The 24,905-nt window shown below is 46.3% G+C and overlaps 1 protein-coding gene across 1 annotated transcript; it reads left to right on the top strand.

The window, feature by feature from the left end:
• Positions 1 to 2,102: 2,102 nt before the first annotated feature.
• LOC136964537 (microtubule-associated serine/threonine-protein kinase 4-like) lies at positions 2,103 to 19,387 on the top strand. The gene is made up of 4 exons (XM_067258695.1): positions 2,103 to 2,360; positions 15,811 to 15,964; positions 19,000 to 19,124; positions 19,379 to 19,387. The coding sequence occupies exons 1-4, from the start codon at positions 2,118 to 2,120 to the stop codon at positions 19,385 to 19,387; spliced, it is 531 nt and encodes a 176-aa protein (XP_067114796.1). The 5' UTR covers positions 2,103 to 2,117.
• Positions 19,388 to 24,905: the final 5,518 nt, after the last annotated feature.

Below are 24,905 nucleotides of genomic sequence, written 5' to 3'. Positions count from 1 at the left end.
TTTAATGCACACTCAGTTTACACTTAGTCATTTAGCAGACGCTCTTATCCAGAGCAACTTACAGTAAGTACAGGGACATTCCCCTAAGGCAAGTAGGGTGAAGTGCCTTTCCCAAGGAGACAACGTCATTTGTAACAGCCTGGAATCGAACCAGCAACCTTATGATTAATAGCCCGATTTCCTAACCGCTCAGCCATCTGACCCACAGTTGGTCAACAGTGGCCTCTAGTGGACACAGTTCTCCTCCTGCTCGAACATCAATACATCTGTAAATTGCAAAGTAAAAAGCAAACCCTATTAAAGTCTAAGTGTACAGTATTAAGTGTATAATGGAAACATGTCATATGTAACGTGTTTTTTCAATATCGATAAACATTGATGGGTCGGTTGGACATCCCCAGTACACAAGATCAAAACTATGACACTGCTGTGCAAAAAGGCACATCAGCTTTGGAACTACTGACAATATCCTTTGTGTACTCTATGCGATAAGGGGCTATTTGGCACTGCAACTCAACTAAGATAACAACCTGTCTGGCAGTTTAACAGGCTAACACTCTTGTGAACTTCAGACTTCAGGCAAACGGATGCTGTTACAACCCTGCTCATAGGTCTGGTTCAGGGTTGTGAGGTCAAACGGAGAGCTCTGTGATAGCTGTGTGTCAGTGAGGCAGGGTGACAGGGTTTAAGTGAGTTAAACCTAGCTGTCTGATCTACAGCTTGGGATTTCTCTCTCATACACTGTTTAGAGGCCGTTAGAATAATAAAGTCACAGATAAGTAGACTTTTAAACCAAGCCAATACATATTAGTACGGGCATCACCAATCACATGAGAAAATAGTTGTAGCTGGACTTTTGCCACAAACTTTGGAATTACAGAGTGAGAGATTGAGATGGAGAGAGATGGAGAGAGAGAGAGAGAGAGAGAGAGAGAGAGAGAGAGAGAGAGAGAGAGAGAGAGAGAGAGAGAGAGAGAGAGAGAGAGAGAGAGAGAGAGAGAGAGAGAGAGAGAGAGAGAGAGAGAAAGAAAGAGAGAGAGCAGCATGGGTAATGTGATGTATAACTAAGGGATTCAGTTGTGGAGAATCTGTTGAACATTGTTGCACTACAATGGAGAATACTGTCTTTATCTGGCACTTAGATAAATGTAAAATAAATGGTCTTACGTGGAATTAGGTTGACAAAATATTGAATATACTGGTGAACTGGTGACAAACTGCGGCACTTCTGTAATCGTGCAACCGAATGCCAACCCCTCCAAAATACTGGTAGTATTATGGTTGTATAATCATTATGAGAATGTTTAGGGTGGAATACTCGGTAATGTTTGTACACAGCAGAGCCAATTATTGCAGCAACAAAGCTCTGTGTATCCAAATAGAGTCTATGCCCTCTTGGAATCAGACGGATGTTACTACAAACACACTCATCGGCAACCTGTTCAACCCATTATGCATTAGTGGGTGGCTATCAAGCACGGTTGTGTGAAAAAAGCTTTTAGTTGGATGAATATTAATTGACAGCATGTCAGTAAATTGTGCAGAATTTCGTAATCAAAGAAAAGTATCCAACCCTCATGGATTCATAAAAACCTAGACATATTTCTACCTCACAGACGTCACTATTCATACTTTTAAAGAATATTCTGATACGATTCTAAATTAATTCATTGGTAGCCGAGGGGGCCGCAAAGAGATTAGGCTACAACTCTCCAATATGATCCATGATGTTGCTATAAAACAACCCCCCTCTTTTACAACAATCGGCCAAATGCTGTTGAGTCCTCGTTTACCTGATCCACAGGTTTCCTAAAGCTACTGCGAAATGGTCCTCTCGCACTGGGAGGAGCTATGCAATGAGTAGAGGGGTCCATGCAAACACTCGTTACTGGGGCATTACATCCAGCCGGAGATGAACTGCTATCACACCACCGCATTGGAACTTCCACTGCATGGAAGTTTTCAGTGGTAAGTGACTGGCCGCCATTCAAGCAAATGAAAACAACATTATGAATTCGACGGACAGGTGTGCTGGCGGCATCGACATTACCGTAAGGAAACGCTAAGTAATGCGAGTTGTCTTTATTGACGTCGTGGCTTAATAGGTGTTTGACAATATGGAAGGGCAGCGTTTCCAAAGGTTTGATAGGAGCAGAAGCCAGACGTCCTCTGAAACATTGTCTGAAGGGGAAGGTACAGATGTAGGTTCAGAAGACAACCAAGGTGACACATATTTCAATGACCGCGCTGCGGACTTTGAAACTATGAAAGGAGAAGGAGACGAAAAGGCAAACGGGAAGAGTGTGGCAGACGATGCCGAGGAACCGGCTCATGAAGAAGAGGAAGACGAAGATGAAATGGTAAAGTACTTGAATGGTTGTATGCATGTCCACCGTAGACAGCCAAAGTGCGGGCACGCTGTACAGTTCGGATTTAAATACATGCATTTATAGTGTGTCAGTTGTAACTAGGGTTGCCAACTTTGTCACGATGAAATACGGGACAGAAGATGGCCTGCCGCAGCAGTGCGGGTATGTTTAAAAAAAAAAAAAAGCCTACCGTGTATTGTTTTAAGCCATTTGTCATAATCATAATTGGCGAATTGGCATTTACTTAACGCATACTAATGCGTGTGATGGAGGGCTGTGATTGGATGATGACAAGTTTCGATGATCATTCTCAAGTGTTGTGATCAGCTGCTGTTGCTCTTGTATCAGTCAGTGGTTAGATCAGCGCAGCAGTCAATACACGGGACAGGAAGGTCACGTATAGGGACAAATTCATTAGGCCCAATACAAGGGACATCTCGGCTAATACGGGACAGTTGGGGATGGTACGGGACCCTACTTGTAACGCACTTCAAACACAGCCACACCACCCATATAACCTACACCGCTGTACGTCATTACGACACATGAAATCATTGTTTGGGTTTGGACAAAATAAGTAGCCTGGTGGCTTTGGATAGCAGACAAAGTTGTGTGTGTGTGTGGGTGTGTGTGTTGACAATTAATATTTGCAGGGGCAAGACAGGTTTCTTTCACATTGTTTCTGCTTAGTGTTCCACAAAGAACCAGAGACACTTTGAATGTCTTTGTGTAATCCGCAGTGAGAATGAGCTATTGTTTGATCTTTCTTTCCACGTCACCCTTTGGAGTTGACATGTTTTGGTAGATATATCCAGGCTTTGTGTGGGGGGACGACCACCCTCTGAGACCTAAAACATTGAGGGGTTATTTGAGTATTGCAACTCCTTTTGTTATGAGATGCATCGCTCTAACTCTCTAACTTGTGGTACATGTATTGTTCTGTATTATATTGTCCTTGCACTGGATTAAGTATTAGGCCTAAACATAGCCAACAGCTTTTTTACAATGAAAAATGAGGCGTGCCAGCTTCAGTAGAAAGTCAAGTTGAATCTAAAAGACAATGGGCTTCCCTTCTTTGAATAGTTCAACTGTTTTCAGTTGGATTGTCTTTCCAGAGCAGGCTGGTTTGACTGGTTCTAATTAGCTCAATTAGGCTAAATCAACCTTGGTCTGAAGTGTCTCACTTGCCTTTAAAACAGTCTGCAACATTACTGGAAGAAGTTTTGGGCTGAGCCATATTGTTTACACCAGGCTAACTGTTGTCTGCATAAATTAGCCGATTTGCTCAATAAAAAAACATTGTCTTCAGGATGAGATCATCATATACAAAAAACACCCCTAATGATCCATAAGATACAGCTGCATATATCAATGCCAGAATTGTAGCAACAACATTCATTCCTGTACTTTAAGTACATTTACATGTTTTGCTATGCAAACTTTGGTTAATGTTTGCATTCGTAGGCCACTGTGCTGTTCTCAGATCTGCAGATACGCTGTTATATCCACTCTGGTCTAATAAACCCACCCCAACCAAAGCCAGTGACCATTTCCGGTGGAGCCATGGTGACCGTATGGCTAACCGATGCCCTCTGACCTCTAGGTTTAAGAGCGTTAAAGAAGGAAATGCTTCTGGGAATAGTGGCTTAGCTCTGACATCTCCCGGCTGCCCAGTCTTGCTGTGTTTTTCTCCGCACTGCCGAGTCCAACTCCATCTTAGCTCGACAGCCTCTGTTTACATTTGGCCCATGTAAACTCTACCAGGTCACTCCAGATATGGCTGTGTTTGGCGTAAGGCCTACTTTAAGATTGAAGATGTTAGAAAAGAAGAGACATCCTTCATAGAAAAGGGCAAAGGGAGAGGGAGAGAGAGAGGGAAATGTTTGGAGTGTGAAGCTGATGGGTTTGCTCTGCAAGCATAGTTTAAATATCTCACACAGATTGTAGTGGATACATTTTTCATCCGCATAAATAATGTTACCGGATTCAAGCTCTGTATTCCAGCACATTTCTATTGAATGCTGAATAGACAAATGCCTGAAAACGGAACTTTAACGCTGTATATCTTATACATGGTGTTTATTCTGCATGATTATCAGGGCTGCAGTGTTCGTTCTGCAGAGTAGCAGATTGTTTTGTTGTCTCTTTCTCACTCTATTATGATTTCCCTTGAGCAGCTAGAAAATGAACAGCATATTTAACTTCATATTTTTTTAACCTCTTTGGAAGTCCAGTCACATTTTGTTATTTTCTTTTCATTTTGGGAACGACTTTATTGTGAAGGGTACTCCCTAATTTCTACCTTTTTATTTCCAGTCATGAGCACAATTTTGAACTCACTGCGATGGTTAAGGGATAAACATGGTGTTGTTAGTGGATGGGTAACAGAGTCCATTATTGTAAACCATGCAAAGGTTTTTTGAAAGTAGACAAATTAACATTAATAGTCTGAATAAAAGTAATGGTAATGTGTCGTCAATGAAAGTAAAAGGAGCCCATTACATTCCTACTATCTTGCTCTCACTCTCTCTCTCCCCTCAAGTCCTAGCATGACCATTGGCTGTCCAGGAAGGTTCATTCACCTGTGGTGAGTCGAAAACCATGGCAAAAGACCAACAGCCGAGGTAGCTGGGTTCGTTTTTCAGACGGTCAATGACGACGTTTGACACGGCATTGTTACGCCCCTCAGGAACGCTCTCATTCATTGGAGCGGGCTGTCCGGCTCACAAAAGAGATGTCCAGTGTCAGTGAATGGCTTAGTGGCTAAGAGGATTAACTTTCAATCTGTTTAAGACTCCTCTTACTCCTGTGCTGGATGGTGTCATCACAGGATGTACCTTGGATTTTGCCCGTATATATCGCCCTGTTCTGGCTTCACTGTCTACACACTGTCAGCTATTATCAAGGTGTAGGAGGAGTACAAATTGAGTTTTGGCATTTAAACACGATGGCCTTAAGGCGGAATTTAACTTATGGTGAATGTTCTTCTTCTGAGGGGCACAAGGTAGGTCTTGATACTCGCGGGTATCTCATATTTTGTTGGCAGTAGCTCTTTGAAATTCTGCACCTGCCCTCTGAAAAGCAATCTGTTGTACCAAGATTCCCTTTCGTTGGATTGATTTGGGCATTATTATGTAATGACAGACTGCAGATCAATTTAGAATTTCCTTGAAATAAACTAACTCTTAAAAAAAAAAAAAATGTTGACAGTGTAGAGAACATGAGATTTGTTATTGTTTTATAATTGGATTGATGGGAAGGAAAAATACACAAAATTGTAAAAAGTCCTACATGTAGCTTATGTTTACAGTCATATGAAGAAAGGCCAGCTCTTAGGTTAATTAAACCTCTGTGTTGCTGCACCTAATAACCACATAATGCGTAGAGCTCATTGGTGATGTATGATTAGGTCTGTGGTTTGGGTGAAGTGCTCTGTTTTGTGTTTGTTGCTGTTTTGGTTGGTAGTGTAGTTGTCTGTCTGTCTGTCTTTCTGTCTGCCGATTGATGTATTGGAACACAATGGAGTCCAAAAGGACAAAGGACTAAAATACTCTCTTGCTCTAGCTTTCTCTCTCTTTCTCCCTGAATCTCTCTCTCTCCAGTGCTATATGTTTCCATTCATAATTCAATGATGAAAGGTGATGAATGGTGAATCAAATCTTTATCCCTCGCACTCCTGATCCATTCCATGAAAGATCTTTGCCCTGGGCATGTCTGAACTCCTACGTTTTGCTTCATGCTAAAGTGATGTCACCGAGAATAGAACTGCATGCCGGTGGCAATCACCACTTCAACACAACAGAGAACGTGTTTCATACCAAACACGGTTAATAATATATTCTCCTGAGGCAAAACAACGTTGAGCACTGAAGGGCAAGGCACGAGAAAGCTTTTAATCACATCTAGCTAGCAGTTAAGGATGTTTGTTTTGCCTGTAGAACTATCAGTCATATGACTCATTTTGTTTTGAAGTAACGTTTACATTTCATTAATTTTTTATCCATAGCGACGTACAAATAGTGCTTATAGAAGGTACACCGGAAGATTAAGAATCACAAGTGCTTAGTTCTAGATTGTTTCTGTGGTCGAGGAACAGTCTGTTTACTAGCCACTTCGCAAAATAACCACATCTCAGCTAACAGGCACAGTAAACAAAAATAACATTTTCTACAGTGCAACAATAACATCTTGATTACAGCAGCTAGCCGTATTGGGATGTATGGTGAACCAAAAATAATACTTCAGTGCAATAATAATTTGTCAACACCTCAGCTACAGTCTTACAATGACATCTCAATTACAGTTGCGTCTAGTACCTTTTACAGAATGACTGCTACTTTAATTGCTGAGGCAACTGTATCACATAGCCCACAATCAACAAGGCAGCCAGTTTATAAATAACTACTTATTAATAAGTAGGTATTTACTTCAATTAATTGTAACTGAACTCCCATCAAGATGTTGAGGTGATCCAGCAGGATAAGGTATGAGTTAATATGCCTGGATTATCAAAGATTGGCACAGAGATTAGGACCTGAGGAAAAATTGCCATGCTGGCAGACACATGGCCTTGTTGTACCAGGAAACGTGTCCTGGTTTCATTAATGTCCCTATATAGGTCTACATACAGGCCACGGGAATCTGCTCAGTCTGGGCCATGAAGCTTTACCTTATCCTGTCATGTTTAGTCACCACTCAAAACCCTAACCCAAACGCCACCTCCCATTCTTCCTCCCAGTAATAACATGGCCCAACTGTTGTTAAGTACATTGGTGTAGATACTCACTCATTCAGTTTAGCAATGTAATGAACCTATTCTTGATACAGACAAGCATTGCAGCTCAACAGAAAGGAGGGTGTAGAGCTGATTTAATATGCCATGAGTGAGGAAAGTTAGATACTGTATATAGAAAGTTCAGAATTTTCCAGTACTGGATCTCCACAGGAAATGGGGCACAGTGATGATGTAAGGGTTTATCGGCCTGTTAAGAGATCCCACTGGGGAGGGAATGTACACTGTCAGTGTGGGAGGACCAAGGGGTCCACTGGGTCATGGAGAGTCACTTGGGGATTCAGATTGCAAAGGGACATTGGATCTGGACGAATGGTAACTGCAGTGTGTTGCTCGCTCTCACTCTCTCTCTCTCTCTCTCTCTCTCTCTCTCTCTGTCTCTCTGTCTCTCTCTCTCTCTCACTCTCTCTGTCTCTCTCTCTCTCTTTCTCTCTTTCTCTCTTTCTCTTGTTCTCTGTAAACATTGTTGACCTCCCTGGGTCTGAAAGGGAATCGGGCTGGGACCATCTGGGGGAGGGGAGAGTTGAGGAAGACACAGATGTTGGGCGTCAAGGTCGGGAGGGATAGGGTGTTGTTCTGTGGGGAACCCTGAGAAAGACTGGCTTGGGAATCCCAAAAGTGTTTTTAGCAGGGTCATTAAGTGCAGCGAGCAAAGACATGCGTTGAGCCGAGACTGTGGTTAAAAATAAGTGGCTGTAACCGACATGCCTGAAATTGAGGAAAGTTTGTTTTATGTTTTTTAATTGTAGGACTAGATAATGCTCTGGTTCATGGTGTACTTTCTGTTAACCCTTCACGCTTTGAAGTTTGGTCCTGTGAAAGTATGTATCCACTACCCAGTGTGTATTTTTTTGTAACGTTTGCTGTTGAAGGGACTCACTTGGAAGTTATGTAGGCCTATGTACAAACACACCCTCTCCAACCTGTAGCCTAGGCTAAAGTATTACGTTTTTACAGCTTTTTTGTCATTTCACTTGGCTGTAGTCCTTGAGAAGTTCTGAAGAAGGGGTCGTCTCAGGTTGCAGTGTGACGCTGGGGTCAACAGCCCTTGGCCCTGGTTCTAACTCTCCCCATCACAGTGACATCACACAAGATGGAAGTTCAAGACTTACAGTTCACTGAGCCCATGTCCAAAATATGATGTTTGGCTCGTGTTTTTAGGTGTGCTATTTCTGTTTCACCATCTTGCTCTCAGTCCAAGTCAAAACATATTAATCTGTACAGTTGTGGGTTGATCAATTGAATATGCTTTTGTACGGTATCTCCCTCTCCTTCTCCCTCTCCTCTCTTTTCCTCTTTCCCAGTGGAGGCAATGTGTTATTTAAGTCGTTAGTCTTCCTAACTTCACAAAGAATTTCTAAAGAAGCAGCCAAGTGATGTCGGTTTCCTTGGTTACGGATGGTTTAGGACTTGGTTTGATGTCAGGTTTGTTTTCAGGTTGTTTATGGGACTAAATAACGTTGACATCATCTTGAAAATGCCCCAGTGAAGGGGGGAGAATAAGTAGTGTCTCTCTTCAAGCAGGCACAATGACACTTTCTGCCCAGTGAACTCGAAACTCTTATCATGCTCTAACTGATAACGTCAGTTATCAAATCATTTCATCGCCGTTGGTTTTTGCACTTCTACAGCGATGCAGCTCGTCCTTACTCCGTGGGATTCTCACGCGCGCGCGTGCGCGCGCAGGGACAAATCAACGCAACTGCTGACTAAAGCAGATGCTTTGAAATGGCGAGCATAAGAATGCTTTTCCTGTTGTTCGGGGCTCGATACGCAGTTTGGGATTGGAGCCAGGGCTGTTTGCTGGGAGCAGAGCCGAGCAGACTCAAGCCAGGGTGGTTGAAGCTCGTGTTACTGCTGCCATGGAAGGCTGAATCTATTCCCAGACTGGAGCGCAAGTCGCCTGAACTGCACATACGTGGCCCATACGTGTCAGTGCATCAGTTTTTTTCTCTCCCCCATACGTGTTTAAAAAAAAAAAAAAACGTTTTCTAGTATGCTTTCTTGCGAGTTTGTTCCTAAGCACCAGGTGTGAATCTACTTTGTTTGGGAAGATGCATGTCAGTGTTTTGTGTCCGCGTTCCCCAGTATCAGGTGAAGGTTTGCCCGGCCGGGGGGGGAATGTGAGAAGGGGACAGTGATGTGCTGAAGTGGACACCACGGAGTCACGGAAATGGCGGTGCTGATCGAGGGCTCGGCTTACAGGAGACGACATGAGATGGAATGATTTGTGGCAGGGCAGGGCGCACTGAGGTTAACAGGTCCACACAGTGGAAAGAATCTACAGGACTACACATACACAACCCCCCCCCCCCCCCCTCCTCCTCCTTGTGCCCAGGGCTTCTCTTGCTGTGATGGTATGCAACACACTTCTAACATGTTTTCTGCGGGTGGCAGTTAAACGGCAGTGGTTCAGAATTGTCCCTGTTTTGCGTTTTCTTTTTTTCTTTTTTTTTTGGGCAAAACCGTTTACCCTTTTGCACAGATTTCTGGGAGTATTTTGCGCTTGTGTTAAGTTGGGGGGGGGGGCGGGGTTGTCAGGGTATTCTGGCACTGTTATCCTCTGTGTTGGGAAGTGAAGTAAAGGGAGTGTCTTCTTGGCTATAGAAATATGTCCTCTTTGGTCTGAGCTATTGTGTGGATTGGGGGGCAGCCACTCTGGCTGGGGGAAGCTTAGCCACTGGGTGCCTGGCTGAAACCACTCCCACTGCCACTCGTCAGTTTTATTACAGCTGTGTGTGTCATGTGAGATCGACTTATGACCTCAAACAGGTATTATTAAATGGGTCTCGTCTTGTTTTGTTATTTAATGAGCCTTGCATTTTATGAACGCCTTGTGCATTTACTGTCAGGATTGTGTGTTCCTGAATGTCTCTTGATCGATTCAAAACAGCGGAACGGGCTATAGTGGTTTTCTATCCGCTGACGTGTGTGCATGTTGGGACATAATTGTGCTTAAAAGCCTGAAGCTGGCAGTGTGATGATTACACGGGATTTGATTACTTTCAACTCAGTCCAACCACCCTATGGCAGTTACATAACAGGCATATGTGAATTAGACCAGGGGCACACAGGTAATGGAGGGCCTCTTCTTCTTCTCTTGTCCCTGGGTGTGCATCCACCGTGTCTTAGCAACCAGGAAAGGGACTGGCATGGTAAAATGCATGGTTACAAACCTGAAACTAGTGTTAGAAGTCACAGAACTATCCATATTCTTCCAACAGATTTATCTACCCCTGTTTTATCTGTTAATACCCCACAGATGAAACTGGCCCTTCTAAATGTTAGATCACTAAATAACAAAACATTTCTAGTTAATGATCTGGTCAAAGAAAACAACTTAGACTTCATCTGTCTAACAGAAACCTGGCTAAACAATGACACGGCAACAGCAACTTTGATAGAAGTGTGTCCGCCTGATTACAGCTTTCACCAAGTTTCAAGGACATCAAAAAAAGGTGGAGGAGTCGCAGCTATTTTCTCCTCTAAACTGTTGTTCAAAATCACTGAGCTAGGTGAATTCACATCATATGAATATCTTGCTATAGAGCTCAAAACCGAATCAATACTTTTTGTCATTATATATCGGCCACCCAAGCACTCGCCAATATTCATACAAGAATTCTCTGAACTATTATCACTATGTGTCACTAGATATGACAAAGTAGTTTTAAACAGAGACTTAAATATCCAAGTAAATAAAAAAGCAGACCCAAGAACTATTGAGCTCTTAAATCTCCTTGACAGTTTCTATCTAACTCAACACATAACAGACCCAACACACCGGCACGGAAACACACTAGATCTAGTGATAACAACTGGACTAAATATCAATAATATTTCAATAACTGATCTACCCCTCTCAGACCATCGTTATATACTTTTTAATGTGGAAATTATCCTAACAAAAACCAAAAAAGAATTCTTAGTCCATAGAATATATTTAGACGATACAGCTATGATGACATTTTCTGAACAATTTGCTCTACATGAGCCGACTTACCATGATTGCTCTCTGAATGAAATGGTAGAGAACCTCAATGATGCACTATTATATGTTTCTCTTTATATGTTACCACTCGGCGACATAATCAGAGAACATAACATAGATTTCCATAGCTATGTGGATGACACACAACTATATCCACTGAACCCAACGATGCAACGGCCATCAATTCCATTACCAACTGCCTGTTGGCAATAAACAAATGGATGAATGATAACTTTCTTAAATTAAATGAAGACAAAACCGAAGTCCTACTATGTGGCCCCAAATCCAAAAGAGAGATGCTTATTAAGAATCTTGGAGGCTTAACCCCCTGTCTTAAACCAGAGGTGACGAGTCTCGGTGTAATCCTGGACTCAGATTTGAATTTCAACTCTCACATTAATAAAGTCACCAAAACAGCTTTCTTTCACCTGCAATATGTGGAAAAAGAGACGGTAACAATAATGGTATGTTGTTCGTTTGCATCTGGTTGTGAATTCTGTTTTGATTTTACAGCTTCTCTCTCTCAATAGACATGTAGTACAGGACAGCCGGTTGGTTCTCCGTGCTGCAGTCGCAAACTCTCAAAAGCAATTACTCTCCACTCTAGACCAGATAAGTTCAAGGTAGTCTTTCTGTTCTGGGAATTTTCCCTTGAACACAAGCCTGGTTATTTCCATTCGTATCTAGCCTACAGAATGTCTTGATGTTGTGCCTGTATTTGTCAACGGATATCCATTAGCCTGTATCTGAGTGCTGTGTCTGGGGTGTAGCTGTGTACTAGCCTGTATCTGAGTGCTGTGTCTGGGGTGTAGCTGTGTACTAGCCTGTATCTGAGTGCTGTGTGTACAGTCCCTGGGCTCAGGTGGTCGAGGTCGACTGCCCGAGCAGGAGTAATGGATGTGCTGTGTCTGCTCTGCCATCCTCTGGATGTGATGTGTCTGCTCTGCCATCCTCTGGATGTGCTGTGTCTGCTCTGCCATCCTCTGGATGTGCTGTGTCTGCTCTGCCTTCCTCTGGATGTGCTGTGTCTGCTCTGCCTTCCTCTGGATGTGCTGTCGCCTCTCTGCTGTTTACTCCCATGCTCCCCTGCTAGTCTCTCACTCTCTCTCTCACTCACTCACTCTCTCATACATACTCTCTCACTCTCTCTCTCATATACTCTCTCTCTCACACTCTCTCTCTCATATATACTCTCTCACTCACTCTCTCTCTCATATATACTCTCTCTCATATACTCTCTCTCTCACACTCACTCTCTCATATACTCTCTCAAACTCACTCTCTCATATATATACTCTCTCTCACACTCTCTCTCTCTCATATATACTCTCTCACACTCTCTACCTCTGCACTGTAATTCTAATGATGTCTACCTATTGGTCTTTACGAACATTGTTAATGGGTGCAGTCTGCACCCTGCACCCTGTATTGGCGATGTGATCATTGTCTCGCTCCGTTTATTATTGTGGGTTTAAGGTGACTTTATCGCCGAGTCTGTAAACAGATCTCATCCGTGTTATGAAGTTCATCAACTTGTGTCACGGAGTTGACCAACTTTCACCCAGTCTACCCATCAAAGGAGAGCAGTGTGTTGCTTGTTTTGACAACAAAAGACTGTTGATGCTGTCCAGCGAGCATGGGGGAGGAGAGCGATGGAGGGGGAAATGGAGGGAGCGGTGATGCAAGCGTTCAGAAACAGGCGTGAAGGAATGGGAGGTCAGAGGTCACCGCTGACCTCCCGTTGGCACGTCCGAACCCCCGCCGTGCCAACGAGCCTCTTCTGAAAGCACCACAGGCTGGGTCGGAAGATTCGAGCCTCGTCTGAAAGCACCACAGGCTGGGTCGGAGACAGGGAGACAGTCAGGGAGACAGGTAGACTAATGGAGACAGGTAGACAGTCAGGGAGACGGGTAGACAGTCAGGGAGACGGGTAGACAGTCAGGGAGACGGGTAGACAGTCAGGGAGACGGGTAGACAGTCAGGGAGACGGGTAGACAGTCAGGGAGACGGGTAGACAGTCAGGGAGACGGGTAGACAGTCAGGGAGACAAGTAGACTAATGGAGACAGGGAGACAGTCAGGGAGACAGGTAGACTAATGGAGACAGGTAGACAGTCAGGGAGACAGGTAGACAGTCAGGGAGACAGGGAGACAGTCAGGGAGACGGACAGACAGGGAGACAGGGAGACAGACAGACAGTCAGGGAGACAGACAGACAGACAGGTAGACAGCGTCGCCTGGGGCCTGATGGGGTTTTACACTGATTGTTTGGAGAGCAATATAGTTAAGCCTCTTACTGAGGTCATTGTAGAGTTATATTATCTCTTGCTTCTACTAAATCACGTAACCACCTCACCCTCTTCTACACACACACACACACACACACACACACACACACACACACACACACACACACACACACACACACACACACACACACACACACACACACACACACACACCCTCCAACCATGACCTCATTCATACTAGTTGAATAAAGTCCAGCATAGCTTGAAGGCTTATCTTGTTTTCAGTTCACTACATGTGGTTAATGATCAACGCATTCGAAGAGGGAAACTGGACCTTTCTCCCAATTGATGACCTTGTGTTATGACATCCAAATAAGATTTACTGTGTGTACCATTCCAGCCTCGTTGGATCACGTTCCTGGAATCAAATCTGCTGTCATAGGGGAGTGCACGGCAAAAGATGAAAATCAAAGTCAGGGAGTCAGGTGGCTGAGCGGTTAGAGAATCGGGCTAGTAACCAGAAGGTCGCTGGTTCGATTCCCGGCCATGCCATGCCACATGACGTTGTCATGTGGCATGGCACTTCACCCTACTTGCCTCGGGGGAATGTCCCTGTACTTACTGTAAGTCGCTCTGGATAAGAGCGTCTGCTAAATGACTGAATGTAAATGTAAATTCAAGAGACAAAACTACGAAATAAAATGAACTCGAAGCATTCTTTGGATGTAGCTTTGCGACCTGGTCGATGCTAGAGACATCCTGCTCTGCTTCCACACTGGAACAGCCAGCGGATGTGTGTGTTTATGGTGGTGACTGGTGGTGTTCGGCTTTACATTTACACATTTAGCAGACGCTCTTATCCAGAGCGACTTACAGTAAGTACAGGAACATTTCCCCTGAGGCAAGTAGGGGGAAGTGCCTTGCCCAAGGACACAACGTCATTCGGCACAGCCGAGAATCAAACCGGCAACCTTCTGATTACTAGCCCAATTCCCTAACCGCTCAGCCACCTGACTTCCGGCTTTGGTGTAATCCCTTCACCCCAGCCGATTCACACAGATGGACGGCCATAGTTCTGTCTAGGCAGCACGGCGTTATGTAATTTAAAAAAAACATTGTTAATTGCGGCATGTTGGCTCCGGTAGAAACGTCAACTCCTATATGACTGTGTTTTCTGCACTCTCGAGTTATTTGAGGGAATGAACACAATCATCTACCATCACTCTGTCTGTGTCTGGGTTTGTGTGGACAGGAAATTATGCCTGCCAGTCATAGAATTTCAACACTATTAATACAAAAATACTTGTGAGGTGAAGATTGGCAGGGCTCTAAATCCTTAATAGGTGACTGCCTTTGAGTTTGACAGGCTGAACCAAGTCCTCACATTTTTGCTTTATTTATTTTGGCATTTGGCAGCAGTTCAGCTTGTACCTTTTTAAATCCTGAAATAACTGTGTGCCAGCCTCAGGCACAGGGCCGAACAGCCCGGTGCTCCGAGGAGTAGGTTGAAATGCTGCTTGACTGACTAGGGCCTAGGCAAACCTTTTTAATGATATGGAGCGTTGATCTGAAGCATCAGTTATAATGAACTCTTTGCGTCCCTGATCTTTCATGATCGACTTGGTTCGGCGTTGCGTTGCTAACGGGACGGTGGGAGAGTCATGTGTATTTGATAGTGCTGCAGTCAAGTGAAGCAGGGTTGTGAAGCGTCCTGTTGCCGAGGGAACGACGAGGATCCAGATGTTGCCTGATGTCTCTTGATCGTGATGACACGGAGTCTGTGGATGCAATGGGAAATGGAGTAATAGGGTTTGGCTTTTGTCAACTAGTGAGGGAAGGGGTGTTGAAACCATAGTCAGCTGATATCCAGGGGAAGTATAAAGATGTGTGTGTGTGTGTGTGTGTGTGTGTGGGGGGGGGGGTAGTTGGTGTGTGGAGATGTTTGTGTGTGTGTGTGTGTGTGTAGGGGGGAGGGGGGTCAGGAATGGAAACAAGCTCATGGTAAAACACTCCCTCTGACAACCCCAGCAGGAGTCTTGTGTTCCTAGTAGACTCACACTACATAGTTACTGCTGCCACTACAACACAGACGTGGCTGTGCAGGGTGGCTGTTGTGGCCTGACCTCAAACCAATGACTGTTGACGAGATCATCGACATGCAGTATATTGACAACTGTTCAGATACGTTACCCTCCTCCCTCCTACTCAAAGTGTATTCCCTGTAAGTATAAATGCCACACATTTGCATTGCAGGTTATTGCAACTCCTTTGCATACACCCTGGTAGACAAGAAATACAGGTTGTTTGTGCGGCTAACAGGCACCCTCAGTTACCCTGGCGCGTGTTGCACCGTGACCTGATCCAGAGTGTTAACCTGACCTGCACCTTTTCCTCTCCTCTCCTCTCTCAGTTGGACAACATCCTGTACCCTCCTTCCCTACCCTTCCGCAAATCCAGCAACCCGGAGTTGACCCACTGCTCAGGCTTGGCGCTGAAGTTCAAGAGGCAGCTGAGCGACGACGGCAAGAACCTGCGCCGGGGAAGCCTAGGGGGCGCTCTCACAGGTACACCCTGGGATGGGACTGGTGGGGCCAGCTTAGCCCGGGGGTAGGATGTTCTGGTTTCGTGCGCAGGATATACAGTACTGTGCAAAAGTCTCCGACTATGAATAACCATGTTTTCCAGAAAGTTCAACGAAAATGGTTTAAGAAATTATGGAATGGAAAAGACTAAAAAAAAACAAAAAAAATCACAACGGTGCCTCACAAATACAGAAGACGACAACAAAAACGAGACAATATTCTATACACTAGTTTATTCATAGTTTGGTCAACAGGCTTTTCAGATAGGGCTAGGGCTGGTTTTATTCATTCAAGTCCTTGAGCAACTCCTGTTTTTTCATCGTACGCAGGATCAGCGTGGTGCTTGGCTGAGGGCCGTGAGGGTTGGGGTGGATCTGGGATTCGGGGTGCTAAGTAGCAATTTCCTCTTGGCTGGCGTGTGATGAGCGGCCGTTTAGGACACCCCCCAACACACACACACACACACCATCCTCACCGGGAGGAAGGATCTCCTTCTTCCTGTCTCTCTCATCCTGTTTTCCCTGCCATCCTCTGTGGTTTGGGGGTAAACCGCAGGATGTGCCCCTGACACCGTGCCGAGGAGCCCCCCCCCCCCCCCCCCCCCCCCCCCGAGCACCTGGGGGAGGAGGACGGCTTCGAAGGAACAGAGTACGTCTTTCACCAGACCCTCTGTGGTGGGTCGTCACGGGTGACTGGGAGGGGTTTGGAGGGGAGGCCCCGGCGCGCTTCAACCCAGTGTCCGTGGGTCGTTTGTTCAGCAGATGGGCAACAGCTTGCCGTGAGAAGAGCTGAGATTTGTGGTCCCGGTCGGTGAATGGCACGTTTAATAGACACTCGGTTAGCCCAGTGTTTACGCAAGCATTATACATGAATGAAGGCACACACACACACACACACTTCCCTTTGAAATGTTTGAGGAAGGCCAGTTTTCTGCAGTGCCATGGGAGCTCATGCTTGAGTAATACCACAGTGGTTAGTGGCTTTTAACATTCAGCCTTTCACCATGGTAACAGGTGCCCCAGCCCCTGACACAGACTGTAGGAACATGCACAGGGATCACAAACCAGATGACAGACTGACGCGATCAGGTTGCAGATCAAAACGTCAAGACTGTTTTCTCACAAGTGCAGGATTTCCGTCTCACGCGTGCACGATGACTTGTAGGTAAAAAACAAAAAACAACCTCTCCCTTCTCACCATGGTGCAGAAAGAGCTCGAGACTCGTCTCCGGGGTTTTTTAATTTGATTGGCACTTTCGATTTCACGTCGGAGTTGAAGCCTGTAGTTTCTTCCTCCTTCTCAACCCGTCAGTTGTTCTGTTTATCGCCGGCGCCTGCGCTCATCCATTCATTCATGAGCCGTCGCTCCTCTCAAGCCCTCTGCCGTGCGCACGCTCTCAGAGAGTAACAAGACCCGACTGAAATAATGAGACAAATTTGCTTTCTTCGACCACATATTGCAAACCCCCGAATTAGACGGTGCGTTTCAGTGGAAGTGGATTTGCGCTCGCTTGTTAGAGCGTGTACGTGGTGTTTTGCCAGGCATAACAAATTAAAACAGCCTCCTCACTTAACAGCACCGCGAGTGCACCCAAAGCTTCGTGCAGATGATCTATTTGTTGATTTCGATTTCACTTTTTGCCCACAAGTCTGTATCCTGGGCCATTTAAGGTGAAGCCTGTTGACTCCACATGTCCCGCCTCCTCTTATGAATGGTTCATGTGTGCCTTGTTTCGATTCTTCTGTCTTTCACTACCACTCCCTCTTTTTCCCCTCGTCTGTCCCCAGTATCTCTCTCTCTCTCTCTCTCTCTCTCTCTCTCTCTCTCTCTCTCTCTCTCTCTCTCTCTCTCTCTCTCTCTCTCTCTCTCTCTCTCTCTCTCTCTCTCTCTCTCTCTCTCTCTCTCTCTCTCTCTCTCTCTCTCTCTCTCTCTCTCTCTCTCTCTCTCTCTCTCTCTGTCTCTGTCTCTGTCTCTGTCTCTGTCTCTGTCTCTCTCTCTGTCTCTCTCTCTGTCTCTCTCTCTGTCTCTCTCTCTGTCTCTGTCTCTCTCTCTGTCTCTCTCCCTGTCTCTCTCTCTGTCTCTCTCTCTGTCTCTCTCTCTGTCTCTCTCTCTGTCTCTCTCTCTGTCTCTCTCTCTGTCTTCTCTGTCTCTCTCTCTCCCTGTCTCTCTCTGTCTCTGTCTCTCTCTCCCTCTCTCTCTCTCTCTCTCTGTCTCTGTCTTGTTTGTCTTGTATTTCTCGCTCTCTCGTCGCCGACACTTCACCCTCCGTGTTAGCCCTCACCTCTTGGCAGCTGTTGAGAGGGTTTCCTTCAACAGGAAACGGAGAGAATCACGTGTATGTCAAGTACATGAGAGGGCTGAAGAAAGAGATGGTGACTCTTCTGAGAGAGATTTCTTTTCTAATTTCGGCCACTCGCTGGCACACGACCAGCCAAGAGGGTAATCTGCCTGCATCCTGTGCTTCCATTTTTAGACTCAAAGCAATACAGGGGTATCAGTTAGAAGGGGCTTGGTGTTAAATGAGTGACCTGACACCTGTATACCTACTGCCATCTAGCTACAGTCGCTGAGAGATACAGATTTAAGGCACAAAAAAGACCAAATATATTAATATTCATGATACCATACTTTAACATAGGTGTTACACTTCTTTGATTTCCTTCAAGGAAGTGCGAGGAAAATGTATGTATTTTTCATTGAACCTCCTCTTTAGCCGTAATGACTCGTATCATGTTTTGAATGGCTCTAATCTCCTTAATGGATTGCTTTGAAGGATGTGTTGCGTAAACCCGTCGTAGCCAACTCGGTCTTAGCGGCATCAGCTCTGTCTAAGAAAAGAAGCCGGGCGGTATAACCTGCTCCTGGGAACCCGCGGGATCAGAACGACGTCACCTGACCCCCCGTTTTCATGAACGCAACCTGTTTACAACCTGTTCTTAAAACGGATTTGACAGTCACGCTTGTCCGGTGTCATGTTCCATCTGGTGTAACGGGAGGTTTGTGTTGTCTCTCCCCAGGGAAGTACCTGCTCCCCTACGCCTCCCCCCTGCAGTCGTGGACCCCCCCCTCCGAGACCTCCAACCTGGTTCGCATGCGCTCCCACACCCTGGGGTCCTCCGCCCCCTCCCTCACATCCAGCCTGGTAAGTAGGCCGCCTGCCTCTCCCTAAACTACCGTACCCTACATTACATTTACATTTAGTCATTTAGCAGACGCTCTTATCCAGAGCGACTTACAGTAAGTACAGGGACATTCCCCCCGAGGCAAGTAGGGTGCAGTGCCTTGCCCAAGGACACAACGTCATTTGGCACGGCTGGGAATCGAACTGGCAACCTTCGGATTACTAGTCCGACTCCCTCACCGCTCAGCCACCTGACTCCTACATGGCTTCCTCAGGGGGCGTGACCCCCACAACCATGTGGAAGGTCACACTGCCTGACCCTGTATGTTCACCCCCCCTCTGTGGGCGTATGTGAAGCCCTTTGTGACCCTGCTTGTATTAAGGGCTATACAAATCAAATTAGATTTGATTGTGACCCTGCTTGTATTAAGGGCTATACAAATCAAATTAGATTTGAATGCATCAATGCCATTGGTTCAGAACAACAAAGGGAGTTGGATATGTACACGTCAGACGCACACGCTTTTGACTCACCAGTCTGAGCTCTTTCTTACTGTCGGGTTGTCGACAGAGGCTAATCTCCGGGATCAAATCAACCTGGGTGTAGCCCTTCTTACCAGCATTGTCACAGAGGGCTTCACATACGCCCGCAGGACTGCCACCACTGCTCTCCGAACGGACGGATCGGGATGATGTCACCTTTTGGATCCCTGGTGTCCTACAGTGACCGTGAGCGCGACACGACCTCACGAGACCGACCTCACCCATCTGTCCTCCCGAGATAGCGCGGCTGATTATCGCCTCGCCTTCGATTGACTGACGATATCATCTCCCTCTTCAACCCAGTGAGATGTGATTAAAGTCAGAGCCAATCCCGCTAAGTCTAGCCACGAGTCACTCGAGTCTCCACGTTTGATCTGTATGTCTTCACCCGGGCGTTGAGGCAGAGGAGGGAAAAAAAGGCTGTTTGTTCTGTCATGTACTGAAAACACCTTTGACCCGGGTGGGTGGGTGACAGGAACCATGGGTCTCCTCCAGTGCCAGATTAAATATCTGAATATTCAAACCATATTCTCATAACCATGATTACCCGCGTTTAAACTAAACAGTGTTTGCTGTCAGAATGTCCTCTCAGTTGACAGTTGAGCTGCCACCGAGGTTTATTTGGATTACGACGTAGGCCTCGTCTGTTGGTTTGCTGCACTGACCTCTCTAAAAGGTTTTGCTTTGTTACCAATCCCTGATCGGTGCCTGTAAGCCTAACAACAAGAGCAGATTCATATCAAAACATCGACTTATTAAATGTTTGTACACTGGAGGGCGCTAGTGCGTTTAGTCTGGTTTGAAATGGAGGCGCATTGTTTTAAGCATAAATAAATAAATGTTTTGCTATAGCTCTGTAACCTGTTTTGATCCATCTATTATCCATAACATATTTAAATAGAGTAGAGTTGACCCTTGTTCCAAAATACAATCAAAAGCTTCAACTTCAAGTTCGTCATTGTAACTCTTCATGAGTAAAGGGGGTCAGTGGCTGAGCGGTTAGGGAATCGGGCTAGTAATCTGAAGGTTGCCAGTTCGATTCCCGGCCGTGCAAAATGACGTTCTGTCCTTGGGCAAGGCACTTCACCCTGCTTACCCTGTACTTACTGTAAGTCGCTCTGGATAAGAGCGTCTGCAAAATGACTAAATGTAAATGTAAATGATTATTTGATCTTGCATTTGAGTGACTAAGTAAGCATAGAGAACCACAAGTCACAGGGTACCCCGGTAATCAATGACAAATGAAACATGATCAAAAGAAACGAGCCAGCGCTCTGGTGTCGCTTGGGGACAGAGAGGTCCCTGGAGGGAGGGGGCAGGGGTACAGCCCCGACCCCCCTCCAGGTGGCCCTGCTGAGGAGGGGAAGGGCGCTCCCATGAGACGGCCGCTTGTGATTCGATTCTCTTCAGTCCCTGTAAACAGGAAGCGCAGACCACATGGAGGGAGGACTGATTGAAATTAATGGTTGCCGAGGACGGGGTCACTGTGGCACCAACACAATGTCACTACACCTCGCGTTTACCATATATTGTCTCTAGATAGGTTTCTTATTAGTTGTGTGTGTGTTTGGGGGTGTGGGGGGGGCAGAGACTTGTGTGTCCGCATGAGCGAATGCATTTGGCTCAGTATCGGTTCACAACACGACGGCTGGTAATGTGCATCCTTATCGGCCTGTTTGCATGGCCCTGTCTCTACCTGGCACCCCTGACGAAATCACCACAGCTTAGGACTGGGAGGCGTGGACACGAGTGGAATCGCTGATGCTTTGCCGCGTGATCCCGGCGCAATCTTTTGGAGATGTCCATATTCGACAGAATTACCCACGGGGCTCACCTTCTCTACAGCAGCTGTATAAGCAGTATGGTGTAATATGTATAATGTCAGTGGACCAATGGGAGAATGGAGGTGATTCATATTTGACCTTGAGAAATGAAGTCTTTACCGGAAGACTAACAGACCTTCTCCGACATCCACCCTCATGGTGGTTGCTAGGTGTATAAGCGTTGTCAGTTCTGAATGATCTAAATTATTGTTATTCCAGGGGCCATTTTCGAATCAAGAGTACACGTCTTGTGAATAATATTCCAATAAAGACTGTGGCTTTTAGATTTCAAGATGAGATGCTTTTCAACAGTCAACTCCCACGCAACAATAGCCGAGAAGGTCCTCGTGAGAGTGGCAATCAAGCGCTCTGATATTCATCTGACACAAGCATAGTATTTTGTCATAGCTCCAAAATCTCCATGTATTTATCTAATCGTCTACGAAACACAGAAGACATAGTCTTTGTAGTGTCTTACAAACTAAGAGTTAGATGCTCGGCATTAGATGACAACTCCCCGTATTTATTTCCAACGTTTGGGGACGTTGATATCTTAGTTCCATCGCGTTGACCTTTCTGCGGAACGTCGTGTTTCGTCTTCCTGAGGGGATACCTCCCGTGTTGAATAAGGAGATGTAGACAGATGTACGATCCTGTCAGGCCTGGCAGAAGCGCTCCCAAAGTCATCGTTTCTGAGGAGACGGCTCGAGACTAAATGGCACCACTGCACTTCCCACGTTCGTCGTCCGGCAAGCCTCCTGCTCATCAGGCCCAACATCAACAGACACTGGTGCTGTTTTACGCTGAGCGCATGGATGACTGCCAGCACGCAGATTGTATGGTTTATTTATATCTAGCAAAGTAAGATTTGAGCCAACTAGGGTTTACATTAGGTCGTTTTTTGTGTGTGTGTGTGTGTTTGAGTGATTATTTGCCTGTATGTGATTTGGACTGTTTTTGTACAGCTCCTTTGACATACTGTAGTGTCCAGTTCCTTTGTTAATGGGCTACTGTATTAAATGAATAGGAGTAATGCTATGTTTTGATCTCAGTACTTTGGGGTTGAAAGGTTGGAGTCAGACCCAGGACAGTCAGGAACTTTAACTACATGCACTTATGGATCTTGCCTTTGGCACTTATTTGGTTTCACAATGTGTGCTTCATGTTTTGGCTACCCGCAATGTTTGGGGCTATCTTGTTGTTATGATCCGTGACCTATGCACTTTGTAAAACTCTCTCTTGGAAGTCGCTTTGGGTAAAAGCGTCTGCTAAATGAATAAATGTAAACTTCTGCACCACACTGCCCATCCAGTATTCCACTCCCAAGTCTAGACCACCACTCTCTCCTTCCCATACACACACAGCTTATCTCCCACTATCAGCCATGCCCCCCCCCCCCCCCCCCCCGGGTCTACCGTTATTGCTTTCTCCTCCCCGTCCCCCCTTCCCTCCTTCACACCGTTTCGCCGTGCCCCCCAGGGTTCCCCGGCCCCCCCCCCCCCCCCCTCCGGCGTGACGCGTCGCTCCTCACACTGATCGGCTTTGACAGGAAATCAATCGCTTTTTTTTTTTCCCCTCTGACCTGATATGGAGATACGATCGTCATAATCCTCGCGTGGCGGGCTTTGTGGGCGCGGGCGCTTTCCTTCGTTACAGCAGCCAGAGATGTCCTCTGGAGATACAGCCCGTTGTCTCTGGCTCGGCGCGTCTGCGGGGCTGCTGCTGTACACGATCACTGGGGAAGCGCAACCCTATTTATATGGTGATGAAGGAGCCATTACAGCCAATATCTCCGATACGACAACATCGTTTTTTTTAATTTGCGCTGTATAATAATAATGTATAATATATTGGTCTTCGATGAACCAGTAAGGGTTTAACGTGCTGATGTATGTCTGTGTGTTCCGGAAGTCTCTCCGCGTCCGACTGTACTTTGTGCTTTTTACTTCCTGCCCTCAAGAGCATCTTTTCAAAGTCACGGCGAACCAGTGACCTCGGCATTTCTGCATCTCCAGGTGCATTCATGGCACATGTTGGTGGATATAACGCGTGTACACACACACACACACACATACACACACACACACACAACAAAGGCGTGGATGTAAATGAAAACTGTCACTCTTGATAAAGTGGTTGCAGTTGAGCTGTCAGACCTTTTGTCGGCCTGCTCTGTGAAAATGACATTGCTCTGTTTAGGGATTTCGATATGATATTAAGGTGAGGTGTGACATTGTGTTCCAGTTTCCACAGAATGTGGAATGAGGGGAAATAGAAAGCAGTGCTGTTCTCTCGCCGAGGACTTCCCCAGTGGACTCAAACTAACATCTGTTTCATAGAAGACTGAATTCATGAATATGCCTCATGCATTTTCCTTACGGTCCTATAATGTGCTGCGTTGGACTTTAAAATACAAGAACATAAGTAAGTGGAGGTTGGGTGAGTGTGACCTTCAGGTGCTCTCTGAATGGACCGCGTTTCTTAGGCGTCTTCGTTTCTCTGCTGCTCTGGGATTGTCTGTCTTGGTCTGAAGGTCGAACGCGTTCCCACTCCAAAAGACTGAGGGAGATCATCTCCGTTCTCTCTTTAGAAGATTCTGTGTCAAGGTCTTTGCGCGAATGAGGGTCACTCTCTCTCTCTCTCTCTCTCTCTCTCTCTCTCTCTCTCTCTCTCTCTCTCTCTCTCTCTCTCTCTCTCGCTCTCGCTCTCGCTCTCGCTCTCGCTCTCGCTCTCGCTCTCGCTCTCGCTCTCGCTCTCGCTCTCGCTCTCGCTCTCGCTCTCGCTCTCGCTCTCGCTCTCGCTCTCGCTCTCGCTCTCGCTCTCGCTCTCGCTCTCGCCTCTCGCTCTCGCTCTCTCTCTCTCTCTTTCAACTCCATCCTTCTCTTTTCCTTTTTTTTTCTTCCTCACCACCTCTCTCTCTTGCTCTGTGTGCCCCTTCTCCCCCCCCCCCCCCCCTCTCTCTCTCTCTCTCTCTCTCTCTCTCTCTCTCTCTCTCTCTCTCAGTTCCCGGCCCTCCTCCCTCCCTCCCTCCTTAGATCCGCAGGCTTCCTCTCACTCTGATAAGCCCAGGCAGGGCAGGGGAGCGCCGGGTCTGCGGGTCACTCAATCAGCGCGCTCTGCACGATCTCAGCGCCAGCTCCTTCCAAACCCCCCCCCCTTCTCCTCCTCTCATCCACCTCAGACGGCTCCTGTCCTCCACCTCAGCCTGCCTCCTGTCCTCCACCTCACCCTGCCTCCTCTCCTCCACCTCAGCCTGCCTCCTCTCCTCCACCTCAGCCTGCCTCCTCTCCTCCACCTCACCCTGCCTCCTCTCCTCCACCTCAGCCTGCCTCCTGTCCTCCACCTCAGCCTGCCTCCTGTCCTCCACCTCACCCTGCCTCCTCTCCTCCACCTCACCCTGCCTCCTCTCCTCCACCTCAGCCTGCCTCCTCTCCTC

This window comes from Osmerus mordax, chromosome 20, assembly GCF_038355195.1.
Source record: "Osmerus mordax isolate fOsmMor3 chromosome 20, fOsmMor3.pri, whole genome shotgun sequence".
Taxonomy (NCBI): Eukaryota; Metazoa; Chordata; class Actinopteri; order Osmeriformes; family Osmeridae; genus Osmerus; species Osmerus mordax.
The sequence above is the reverse complement of the archived record's forward strand: the minus strand, read 5'-3'. Positions and strand labels throughout refer to the sequence as shown.

Bases quoted from the DNA above. Each gene is read 5' to 3' on its own strand.
- LOC136964537 (XM_067258695.1), top strand. From the start codon at position 2,118: ATGGAAGGGCAGCGTTTCCAAAGGTTTGATAGGAGCAGAAGCCAGACG. The intron at 2,361-15,810 runs GTAAAGTACTTG...CTCCTCTCTCAG, and splicing joins AGGAAGACGAAGATGAAATG to TTGGACAACATCCTGTACCC. The intron at 15,965-18,999 runs GTACACCCTGGG...GTCTCTCCCCAG, and splicing joins CCTAGGGGGCGCTCTCACAG to GGAAGTACCTGCTCCCCTAC.